The sequence below is a fragment of the Scyliorhinus torazame genome, chromosome 15 (genome assembly GCF_047496885.1).
Source record: "Scyliorhinus torazame isolate Kashiwa2021f chromosome 15, sScyTor2.1, whole genome shotgun sequence".
Classification (NCBI taxonomy): domain Eukaryota; kingdom Metazoa; phylum Chordata; class Chondrichthyes; order Carcharhiniformes; family Scyliorhinidae; genus Scyliorhinus; species Scyliorhinus torazame.
Window position 1 is genome coordinate 158,198,157 of NC_092721.1, and position 13,077 is coordinate 158,211,233.

General features: G+C 45.2%; 1 protein-coding gene across 3 annotated transcripts in view; it reads left to right on the plus strand.

The window, feature by feature from the left end:
* The window catches only part of pds5b (PDS5 cohesin associated factor B), a 289,329-nt gene that overhangs the window by 199,065 nt on the left and 77,187 nt on the right, over positions 1 to 13,077 (plus strand). For all 3 annotated transcript variants that reach the window (XM_072477000.1, XM_072477001.1, XM_072477002.1), the window contains exons 18-20: positions 4,740 to 4,845; positions 7,706 to 7,866; positions 9,267 to 9,390. In XM_072477000.1, coding sequence (XP_072333101.1) covers positions 4,740 to 4,845; positions 7,706 to 7,866; positions 9,267 to 9,390 — 391 coding nt within the window. The remainder of the gene's footprint in view (positions 1 to 4,739; positions 4,846 to 7,705; positions 7,867 to 9,266; positions 9,391 to 13,077) is intronic.

Genomic DNA, 13,077 nt, shown 5'->3' on the forward strand with positions numbered 1-13,077 from the left:
GCACAGGGCTTAGCGCTACTGCCTCATGCGTCAGAGATCCGCGTTCAGTTCCAGCCTTGGGTGACTGTGTCTGTCTCGACCCGTGTCTGTATGGGTTTCCTCCCACAGCCCAAATATGTGCAGGTTAAGTGGATTGGCCATGCTAAATATTGCCCCCTTTGTGTCCAAAGATATGCAGGTTAGGTGGGGTTATGGGGATAAGGCAGGGAGTGGGCCTTGGTAGATGATCGGTGCAGACTCGTTGAGCTGAAAGGCCTCCTGCACTTTAGGAATTCTATGATTTCCCATCCTTCACCCATTCATGGGTGAGGCATAACATCATACTTTGTTGCAACAGTATAAGGTTTTAAACCCTCCACAGCGGTATAAATCTTCGCAAGCTGATCAAGCTTCATTCTTTCAAGCAAGAGCAGCCAGCCATCTCACCTTCCTGCAAAATCTCTGACTGGGAGTTCAGTGCCTTCCACGGAAACCAGATGGGCATATAAAGAAAAGGGTTAGCTCTAATGATAGCTCCTTATGCACATGCTCAGCAGCTATGTCGGATGCCAGTCGCTGAGAGGACATGTGTTTGAAGTGTATCTGACAATAGGTCCAGCTATGTCTTTTATTTACATGCAAGGTTAAATATATTTTTTTTAATAATCCTTTTATTATTGAGGTATTTCTTTGGCATTGTAACAGCAGCAAAATCAACAATGTACATGACAAGGAAAATATTAACATAGTGCAAATACCACCTCCCACTCCCACAGGTCCTACCATTGTTTACCCCCCTAATCTATGCTAACCTAACACCCCCCTCCCCTTCTGCTGCTGATTAATTCTCTGCGAGAACGTCGGCAAATGGTTGCCACCTCTGGGCGAACCCTAACAGAGACCCTCTCATGGCGAACTTCACTTTCTCCAGGCAGAGGAAGCCTGCCATGCCCGAAAGCCAGGTCTCCGATTTCGGGGGCTTTGAGTCCCTCCATGCTAGTAGTATGCGCCTCCGGGCTACCAGGGAAGCAAAGGCCAGAACATCTGCCTCTTTCTCCTCTTGGATTCCCGGATCCTGCAACACTCCAAAAATCGCCACCTCAGGACTCATTGCCATCCTCTTATTTAATACCGCGGACATGGCGTCGGCAAACCCCTGCCAAAATCCCCTCAGTTTTGGACATGCCCAGAACATATGGACATGGTTCGCTGGCCCTTCTGCACACTTTGCACACCTATCCTCCACCCCAAAGTATCTGCTCATCTGGGCCACTGACATGTGAGCCCGGTGAACGACCTTAAATTGGATCAGGCTGAGCCTGGCACATGTTGCGGTCGCGTTGATCCTCTCCAACGCATCCGCCCAGAGGCCCTCCTCTATCTCTTCTCCCCCCCAGCTCCTCCTCCCATTTATGCTTCAGCTCCTCTGTCTGCGTCTCCTCCGACCCCATAAGCTCTTTATATGTCCGAGACGCTCCCCTTTCCTATCCATCCTCCAGAAACCACCCTATTCTGAATCCCCCACAGCGGCAGGAGTGGGAAGGTTGGCACCTGCCTCCGCAGAAAGTCCCGCACCTGTAAATATCGCAATTCATTTCCCCCAGCCAATGCAAACTTCTCCTCCAGCGCCCTCATACTCGGGAAGCTTCCTTCTAAGAACAAGAAACCCCATCCTCTCAATCCCCGCTCTCAGCCAAGTACGGAACCCCCATCCATCCTCCCCGGGGCAAACCGGTGGTTATCGCAGATTGGGGACCACACCGATGCCCCCTCTGCTCCCATATGTCTCCCCCACTGCCCCCAGACTCTCAGGCCCGCCACCACCACTGGACCGCGCCGGTGGGAACGGCAGAGGCGTAGTTACCAACGCCCCCAGACTTGTGCCCTTACAAGAAGCCTCCTCCATGCGCACCCATGCCGACCACCACCACCAGCCACCTCCTCACAATAGCTATGTTAGCCGCCCAGTAGTAATTGCTGAAATTCGGCAGCGCCAGCCCTCCATCCCTCCCAACTCCGCTCGAGCATCTCCCTTTTCACTCGTGGGGACTTGCCCCCCCCACACACAGCCCACAATAATCTTGTTGATCCGCTTAAAAAAGGACCGCAGGATGAGATGGGGAGACATTGGAAAACGAATAGGAATCTCTGGAGGACCGTCATTTTTACCGATTGAACTCTTCCCGCCAGAGACAATGGGAGCGCATCCCATCTCTGGAAATCCTCCTTCATCTGATCCACCAACCGGGCCAAGTTCAATTTATGTAGCCGGTCCCAATCCCGCACCACTTGGATATCCAGGTACCTGAAACTGTCCCCTACCATTCTAAACGGCAGTTCCCCCAGTCGCCACTCCTGACCCCTCGCCTGGACCACAAACATCTCGCTCTTCCCCATATTGAGCTTGTACCCCAAAAACCGGCCGAATTCCCATAATTTTTTCCATCCCCTCCATTGGGTCTGAGACCTACAACAGTAGGTCATCCGCATACAGCGAGACTCTTTGCTTCACCCCCCCATCCCCTCCCGAACCAGCCCCATGAGGCCCTCTGAGCAATTGCCAGCGGCTCTGTCGCCAGCGCAAACAGCCGTGTCGCGTCCCCGGTACAGTTTGAAATAGTCCGAAGTCATCCTGTTTGTCCGTACACTTGCAACCGGAGCCCGGTAGAGCAACCTAACTCAGTCAATAAAGCCCCTCCCAAACCCAAACCGCTCCAGCACCTCCCGCAAATAATCCCACTCAACCCGGTCAAGGTTTTCTCCTCATCCATCGCGACCACTACCTCAACCTCCCTACCTTCTGGGGGCATCATGATCGCGTTTAGCAGCCTTCTTACATTGGCCACCAACTGCCTGCCCTTAAGGAACCCCGTCTGATCCTCCACTATAATGCCCGATACACAGTCCTCAATCCTGGAGGACAGGATTTTGGCCAGATGTTTGGCATCTACGTTCGGCAAGGAAATCTGCCTGTAAGACCCACATAGCTCTGGGTCCTTGTCCCGTTTCAGGATGAGCGAGATCATGGCCTGTGACATCGTCTGGGGCAGAGCCCCTCTTAACCTTCGCCTCGTTAAAGACCTTCATCAGCACCGGCCCCAGTATTCCGGAGAACTTTTTATAGAACTTGGCTGGGTACCCGTCCAGTCCCGGGGCCTTACCCGACTGCATAGCCTTCAAACCCTCCACTATCTCCACCAGCCCGATTAGGGCCCCCAGCCCTTCGACCAGCTCCCCATCCACCTTTGGGAAAGTCAGGCCATCCAAGAAGTGCCTCATCCCCTCTGGCCCCGCAGGGGGTTCCGACCTATACAACCTGCTACAAAAGTCCCGAACGGTCTTGCTCACCCCAGTCGAGTCCCCAACTAAGTTTGCATCCCTGTCAATAACCTTCCCTATTTCTCTAGCTGCCTCCCTCTTTCTGAGCTGCTGTGCAAGCATCCTGCTGGCCTTCTCGCCGTGCTCGTAAATTGCCCCCTTCGCCTTTCTGAGCTGTTCCACTGCCCTCCCGGTGGTTAACGAACCAAATTCTGCCTGTAGCCTCCGAAGGTTAAATATTTTTGAACAAAGACCATTGCCTCCAGCATAATTTCTAGAGTGAGAAGTCTATGAATCCCAAGATCAACCCACAATTACAGATGAACACTGCAATGATCAGTGAGCAGTCCCCCTGCTGACCTTATGATAGAGGGAAGATCATTGGAGCAGCTGAAGATGGTTGGACCGAGGACATCAACCTGAAGAACTGCAACAATGTCCTGAGAATGAAATGTTTGACCTTCAGCAACCACAACCCCTTCCTTGTCCTCGGTATGAACCTCATCAGTGAAGTTTTTTCCCCCCAATTCCCATTGACCTCAGTTTTATGTGGGCTCCTTGATGCCAAACTCTGTCAAACCCTGCCTTGATGTCAATGGCAGCTACTCTCATCTCACTGGTGTTATAATGGTTTAGCATACAACCCTTTCTTTTGTATTCTATACCTCAAAGTGAAGGATCCCATGTACATTTTTTTAATGTCCTTCTCAACTTGTGTTGCCATCTTCAAAAGTTTGTATGTGCACTGGTGGGTGTCTCTGTTCCTGCAGCCCTGTTAAAATTGTACCATTCTATTTATAGTTGATCAGCTGAAGCTCGAGTATTATGCATGAACTGGAGATTTAGATTGTGTTAATGGCAGTGTGGGGACAATTCCATGCTGTATACAGCAGATTTAAGTATCTTCCAAGACACTTCCACTCCATAAGTGAAACCCACAATAATCTCTGACGGCATGTTCTGATTGACGGTAGATAATTGGCCAAACAGGCAAGTATGAGCTCAGAAGATCAGTTTTGGTTATTGGCTACATTGGACAGACAGATGTGTTAATCAGAAGTTCCACTGCCCTTCCTAGTTGTGCTATGAAAGGTTTGGGTGCCCACCTTCTGCATGCAAATTACCCATTTGTGGTCTGATCATCATCATTACTAGGGCAGAGTGATAGATGGCTGGTCAGCCATGTCACATTTACAGTTCCTCGGCTGGAATTTTAACTTCTGGCTTCTCTTTGAATTTATTTTTTCTGTGTATTCTAAGGAAGAAAATGATTTGACTTGCAGTAATGCTCCCTTGCCACCTTTGCCAGTATGTATAATATGGATTATTTTTGAGTTTGCAGTTTTGCAAATTTTCTATGGTAAGGAGTTATTGTTAAATGACATCAATAATTATTTTAAAAAGGTTAATTCAACTTAATTGAACTTTATGTTTTTTGATAGTGCGTTAATTAAACAGATTAATAAATCCATTGATGGTACAGCTGATGATGAAGAGGAGGGTGTGCCAACTGATGAAGCAATCCGAGCCGGCCTTGAATTGCTTAAGGTAAATGATTGAACTATTGGAATTGAATTTCTGATTGTAATTTGACAATTAAAATTAGCTTCTTGTTTGCTTTTGACATTTCAACGTATCTTTTCTTCTATTTTCTGTAAAGCCAGGTTTGTTTCTGGCCTTATTTGAAGTTCGAAGTTAAAGTTGGCTTGGGAATGTGTATGTTTGTCTGCCCCATTGGGAAGCTAAGAACTGCGGCTAATGCTTGTGAAGATGGAGGGAGGACTTATAGCGCAATGAGTAGTGTCCTTGCCTCTGAGCCAGAAGCTCTGGGTTTTGTTCCCACTCCAGGCCACTGAAAATGTGTTCATAATGTGACCAAAAGGGCTGATAACCGGTAACTTCTTCCAAGACCCCTACAGCAGATGATAAGAGCAGAAGAGATTCCTGTACCAGCCTCCCCGAACAGGCGCCGGAATGTGGCGACTAGGGACTTTTCACAGTAACTTCATTTGAAGCCTACTTGTGACAATAAGCGATTTTCATTTTTTTTCATTTCATGCGGCATTGTGCCCCTCAAACTGTAACCATCAGGTTAGCAACCTGTTCCAAGAAAAAACAGCTGTGGAAAACCGGTGTAAGCAATTGTCTGCCTCTTGCGTCTCTAATCATGAGAAGTCTCCTAAGACCAAAAGGAAACCAAGGTAACCATGCAGGGAGAAACGAAAACCCAAAGACCTGAAGTAAATTGGAGGAAAGTGGCCAGATGGTTTTAAAGAACTCGACAGCAAAAACTTCAGATTGGCAACAATGGCACTTAGTGCAGACTTGTATAGTATTATACACATGCAATGAAGTGAACCTAACATCATATGTTATTGTGTGGTACAAAATAGCATAAATAATCATAGAATTTACAGTGCAGAAAGAACGATAGATGGGTGGTCAGCCATGGTACAGTGCATTCGGCCCATCGGGTCTGCACCAGCTCTTGGAAAGAGCACCCTACTTAAGCCCACACCTCCACCCTATCCCAGTAACCCCACCAACATCAGTTTTGGGCCCTGCGCATTAAGTTGCAAATGATCTAATTTTCTACCATTTTGTGTGGTTATTTTGCTCATTGCTTCAGTGGGAAGTGTTGGCAAACAGCACATGCTCATAGTGCTAGATTTGCAATCCTTTGCATGTTTTATTTTGGGGGAGGCGGGATAAAAAGGACTTTTATGCTTCTGGCCATTCGGTCTTGAAAGGAAATTCTGACCGCGATTCAGTGGACATGAAGCAAAGTCTGCTTTCGGGCACGTTTGGCGGGGTGTTTCTCGGTGGCAGCAATGCCGAGACTTATCCTGCTATTCACAGGCACTTTGCTGTTTTTTTTATGCCTGGGGGAGTTTCTCCCTGCTGAGGCCACACTTCAATCAATTTTCTGGAACCCTCCCCACCTTCACCCCCAACCTTCCCATGGCCCCTGGCACCCACAGTACCATCCAAGCCAATGTGGCACTGTCAGGGGAGTTGCAGCATATAAAACCTTCCCTGTCCCTGACCATCTGGGGGGGGTCGTCCAATAATAATAATAATAATAATAATAATCTTTATTATCACAAGTAGGCTTACATTAACACTGCATTGGTTACCGTGACAATGGACTGCGAGACCCCCTGAGGTGCCGTCATGCCTGATCCACAGTGGGGAAACCATTGTTAAATGTCACTGGGTCAATGTCTCGTAGGCACGGCCGTTGGCTCCCAGGCGGCGGGTGAAAACAATATCCAGGTATTTGAATATGCCCAATGAGAGTGTGAGTGGAGCGAGGCGGGTTATTTTGGATCGGCAGGGAACCTGATTTGGGGCTCTTGCAGGATTGCTGGGCACAACGTGATGGCCAAATCGCATCCATGTTTTTGGAATGATTGATGTGCCAATGAATATATGAAGGTTGGACAAAGGACAAGAAAGAAAATACCCATGCGGTTAAATTACGATGAGCCAAGTGAAATTCTGGTTGTGTCAACCAATCTTACCTGAAGAATGGCAAATCCTGTAGAACGATGACCATAATCAGCCGAACTTCAACACTGGCAACTCTGGATTAGCCAAACTTTGTTATAGGATTGTGCCGAATTCTGCTCTGATTCATCAATCATGCAAAAGTGGGAGTCCAGGACAACCCATTGTTTGCCATTGAACATCCTTTCAAAGTGTTGTTGATTGGAGAGAAGGTGACATTGATGCAGCAAGTAGAAGACCTTGGTGCGAAGTGTGTAGCTGACATTGCAAAGGAGTGGGAGATGCCATCATTTGAATTTATCCACCATTATAAAACACAAGAAAAACATCTAGGAACAATTCGACAAGTAGGCATTCTCTCTGGCAAGGAACAATGAGAATGACGGAACAATTGAACTGTATCGTGCCCGTCCAAAGACAGTAGGTTAAGCAGAAAAAGATCAGAAGTTTTCTGAAGCTAACGTGTGACACTTTGCAATGCAGTATTCCAGCCTTTTACAAGGGAAGGGCATTGCAGGAGTGAACAAATGGAATAAAGACATTTTCACGCACTTGCTGCTTTACTGTGTTTTTATTTGGCATTTAAATCCTGTTATTTTTGACATAAATTGTTTTTAGGCATATCCAGTTATATAAGAGATGCATTCATGTGGGAATGGGACTTCCTTCACTGTCCCCAAGCTCCGCTGCACAGATTTGTGGGTGGACCCTTGGGATTCAAATTTTACAGTAATAGGTGAACTACAAATGTGTAAGCCACCTTGACCACTGTAGAGTGGCCTTTCATTAGTGAGAATGAAACTGAATTATTGCACAAAACAATTTTAACATTTTTTAATGTTTTCTCTATACTATCAAAACCTACTTTATTTTTTTATTTATTTTTTGTTCTTTCTAGGTATTATCATTTACGCATTCAATCTCTTTTCACTCTGCGGAAACATTCGAATCGCTCCTGCAGTGCTTGAAAATGGAAGATGAAAAGGTGGCAGAAGCTGCTTTACAGATTTTCCGAAACACGGGGCAGAAAATTGAAGATGACTTTCCTCACATCAGATCGTACGTTTCACCTACTGTTGCTTCAATATAAATGTAGTAAAGCTCTTTCAAAGAATTGTGTACAATTCTGGTCGCCACACTACCAGAAGGATGTGGATGCTTTGGAGAGGGTACAGAAGCAGTTTACTAGGCTGTTGCCTGGCATGGAGGCCATTAGGTACGAGGAAAGGTTAGATAAACTCAGTCTGTACAACAGCGGCATTTAAGGGGTGTCTAGACAAATATATGAATTGGGGGGGGGGGGGAATGGAAGGATTCGGACTCCGTAGGTTTTAGTTTAGGCAGGTACCATGGTCGGTGCAGGCTTGGAGGGCTGAAGGGCCTGTTCCTGTGCTGTATTCTTTGTTAACTGGGAAGGACACACTATAAGTAAACTCTATGTAAATACGAACAAATTATTTATTTACTCATTCACAGATTTTTGTGAAATACCATTTAATATTTCAAGTTGCAAACATCCGTATTTGGTCTGATTTTCAATGCAAAAAGACAAGAGTTTAAAAATAAATTTAGAGTACCCAATTCATTTTTCCAATTAAGGGGCAATTTAGAGTGTTCAATCCACCTACCCTGCACATCTTTGGGTTGTGGGGGCGAAACCACGCAAACACTTGGAGAATGTGCAGACTCCACAAAGACAGTGACCCAGAGCCGGGATCGAATCTGGGACCTCGGCACTGTGAGGCTGCAGTGCTACCCACTGAGCCACCATGCTGCCCAAAAAGACAATGATTATGCTGTGAAATGGATGTAACAGTAAAATATGGAGGGTAGCCGGTACTATAATATTCAAAGTTATTTGTAAACAAACGAAAAGGCACCCAAGGTTTTAAGCCACTGATTTAAAACCCCAGTGACCAATTTGGCATACTTCCGGTACTAGAATCTTCAAGCACATAATAAATATCAAGTCAAGTTAATCGGTTACCCTATTGCTGGGAAAAATACTTTTAAGCATATAATTTAGAATCCAGAATCCAGTGTTAGATTTTTTTTAAAATTTGCATCCCACTGGCCCTGCTACACTCAGCACACCAACATACTAATGGAAAGAATATCAGAATCAATTATCAAAAATGTAATGTTTATGTTCCATTAAAGAAAGAATGGGTTTACTGTTGTTTCTGGTGTGATGTCAGAACAGTCAAATTGATTTCTTGTCATGAAAATCAAAAGCTATGCCTCGATCGTATGTGTTCAAGTGAAATTGAGTGGAAAATTCTACGGACAGCAGAGGGTGCTATTCCATGAGTGGGGATCTATCAATATACTCTGGTCCATGCCAAAGGATAATTTTGGCACTCACATTGACATTTGTCACTGATGCAAAATCAATTTCATATACCCAGATTTTCATGAAAAGCAGATCTCTGTTAACTTTATGCTTTCCTCCTGCCTAGCGCTTTACTGCCAGTGTTGCAGCAGAAGGCCAAGAAAGGCACTGCTCGACAAGCCAAGCATGCAATTCACTGCATTCATGCAATATTCTCCAGCAAAGAGACACAGTTTGCACAGATATTTGAGGTAAAACAGCCACTGTTTTGAAATCGCTTTTTAGTTATTTGCCAATATCTTATTTTGATGTAGTCAATACTTTTAAACTGTCTTTCCATAATGTTTGAGCTTTTCTTAACCCAAGACAAAATCTTAACTCTTCATACAGCTAAAAATAAAATTTAATGCTCTAAGCAGTAACTTGCATACAGCTGTGAATAAATGAATAGGATTTTATGGTGTGGGTAGTTCTACTAAATTTGTACAGATTATTTCGAGAGATTATTTATTATTGGACCCAGAGAAACAGAGTAATAATTTTCTTGAGAGTATTTATTATTTGGAAATACATTTTGTGTTCTTGTCAGTGCCAGCGTTCTGAAACGTAAGCCACAATTTTAATTCCCTGGCAAGAGTTGTACTGGTGGAAATCGGGGTGGAAGGCAAATCCCCTTATGTCTTCTGCATTGGCCCCATCAGTCTTGCCAAGCTCAGCGGGAAACACTGGCTACTGGAATTTGGGTAGCTAGAGGCTACCGCCAGTGTCCCGCAGGAATGGTGCCTGGCACGAGAAGGAAGAGGGATTGTTAGGACATTGGGGAAGGAAGTCCAGACACGAGAGGTCCAAGATTTCTCTCTTTTCTACCTCTGCTTTCTCTTGTGACCAGGTTGGTCACATATTATGTAATCGGTGCTGTTCTAAGTATTTATACAAAAGCCTCGCTGCCCCCTTACCAGTTCAAAAGAACAATTTTTGCAGCCTTTGGGAAGGCAGTAGGATCAGAAGGAATAAGTTTTTAAAAAATATATATATTTTTATTCTCCTTTTCCACATTTTCTCCCAAATTTACACACAACAATAATCAGTAACGAATGTAATGTCAAGCCCATCCTCTCGCCAAACCCCAAACATTAGCCCGCATGTTAACATAAACAAATGACAAAAAGGAATCAGGAATCCCCCATAGTCACCATAAACACACAAATCCCCCCCCCCCCCCCCCCCCCCCCCCCCCCCATATGTTCGATGCGATCAGTGCATAATGAATAACGGCCATGAATTGTAGAACCCCTCCAACCTTCCCCTCCGTTCCAATTTGACGTTTTCAAGCATCCCGCAACGCTCACATACATCTTCTACCCCCTCAAAGAGCCGGCTCATCCTCGCCTTTGTACGCCTTTGCTCTATACACCATCTTTAGCTTATCAGCCCAAACCTAGCACACTAGGTGGAGGCGTTCAAACCCTTCCTCCATACCCTCTCCCAACTCTTCCTCCCACTTTGCCTTGATCCCTTCTAGCGGCGCCTTCTCCTTCTCCAAAATAGTCCCGTAAATCGCCGAAACTATCCCCTTCTCCAGTCCCCCTGTTGTCAGCACCTCCTCCAGCAATGTGGAAGCTGGCTCTACTGGGAAACTCTGGATCTCCTTTCTGGCAAAGTCTCGAGCCTGTATTTATCTAAATATTCCCCCCTGCTCCAGCCCATACATCGCTCCCAGCTCCTTCAATCCCGCAAAACTACCCCCAAGAAACAAATCTTTTAGTGTCCGAATTCCTTTCTCCTCCCATCTCTGAAAATGTCCATCTCACTTCCTGGCTCAAACCTCTGGTTCCCCCGAATAGGCATTTCCTGTGACCCTGCCCCCAACCCGAAGTGCTGTTGGAACTTTCTCCAAATTCTCAAGGAAGCTATTACCACGGGACTCTCCGAGTATCTCCCCGGGGCCGCCGGGAGCGTTGCTGTCGCTAGCGCCTTCAATCCCGACCCACTGCCCAAACTCTCCTCCATTCTGACCCATTGGGAGTCAACCCCTCTGACCCAGCTCTGTACCTTCTCCACATTCGCCGCCCAGTAATATTGCATCCGGTTCAGAAGACCCAATCACCCTGCCTGCCTTCCTCTCTGTAGTAGCATCTCTGAAATGTTCTCATTGCTGGAACGAAATTCGAGGTTGGATTGCACTACTTAATAAATACCATTGGAATTTTGTTAAATGAGGCAAAAAGAACAAATTTCCTTTTCGTGTATTTTATTTTCCTTGCAAGTCTGTAAGGAAGTGAGACATCTCATCAAATGGCTTCTGAAAAAGGAAGTAATTACTTGAGGACTGAGCTTTGGGGTACTTGCAGTTGTTGACATTGATGGTCTTCATTATTGTCTTGGGGTAGAATATGGACATTATCTTTTTAGAAATACGTGACAAATGTACCAAATTCACTGGTCTCCTTTAGTTAGGCATTCCTTCTACTCCCTCAACCCATTTAGACAGCTCTTGAACTCTCAGTTGCTGATGTAATGAGAGTTTGTGCACCATTGTCCCTTGATTCAATCTACTGGTAATTAAGTAAATGCAAACATGCAATCTGAAACCTTAATCTCTGAGCCAGAGGAGCATTTTTTAATTAAACACTTTTATTTTGCATATTAATAGGAGCCCAGAATATATGTGTGATATTGCAGTTTTGTGGGCAGCTATATCTGGGCAACAGGCATTTGGATATTTAAAATTTGGTTTAGGACAATTTCTGCTTGTGAAACTGCCAGCCATTCTTGATTTTAAAAAAAAAAAATTAAAAAAATAAAATAAAAGGTGATTTTCTATATATTGGAGCCATTTCAGATTACATCTGATAGTGATTAAATCATCAACCTGAATGCGAATGCGAAGCCAATATGTTCTACTCTAATGCTCAGTGTCGATGGTGCCTTGCTCCAATTAATTATGTAGGCAGACAATAGTTTGTGTGGATCAACCAGGTCCAATGGCAGAAAGATTTTACTTGCCCCTTCTCTGCTACATGATATTTCTTGCGACTGAGCCAGTGTATTTGTAGTAACGGTAATATCAGCAGACACTATGACATATTAAATATCATTGACTATGTTAGTGGCTGAAGTATGTAAACAAAATAGGAAAGGGCATCGCTTTGAGGATCCTCCATGCTTTATAGGACAGCTATGTTGATTCGGTAATAGCCACTAAGTCGGCTCACTGTAATGGGCAAAGCACCAAGAGATTTTTCAGCATTTGACCCACACTATCAAAAATATTCGCTGCATCCAAGGGACAGAGCAGCTGTAAACGAATGAAAGACTCTTACCTTCTCTTTATTTATTCTTTGATGCCATCCGGGCATTGTTGGCTAGGCCAGCATTTATTACGCATCTCTAATTGCCTTTGAGATGGTGGTGGTAAACTGCCTTTTTGAACCGCTGCAGTCCATGTGGTGTAGGTACACTGGAAGGGTGTCCCAGGATTTTGACCCAACAACAGTGAAGAAATGGTGATTATATTTCCAAGTCAAGGTTGTGTGAATTGAGGGGTACTTGCAGCTGATGGTGTTCCATACATCTTGTCCTTCGATTATGGTAGAGGTCATGGGTTTGAATGGTGCTGTTGAAGGAACCTTGGTGAATTTGTTAATGCATCTTGTAGATGGTACACTCTCCATCACTGACAGAGTGGCAGAAGCGAGTGAATGTTTAAGGTGGAGGTTGCGCCAATCAAGTGGGCTGCTTTGACCTGGGTGATGTCAAGCCTCTTGAGTCTTGTTGTAGCTGAACTTGCCCAGGCAAGTTGAGAGTATCCCATCTCACTCTTGACTTGTGCTTTGAAGACTTTGGATAGTCGGAAGATGAGTTATTCACCATGGAATTCCCAACCCCTGACATCTTGTAGCTACAGTATTTTATATGGCTAGTCCAGTTTAATTTCT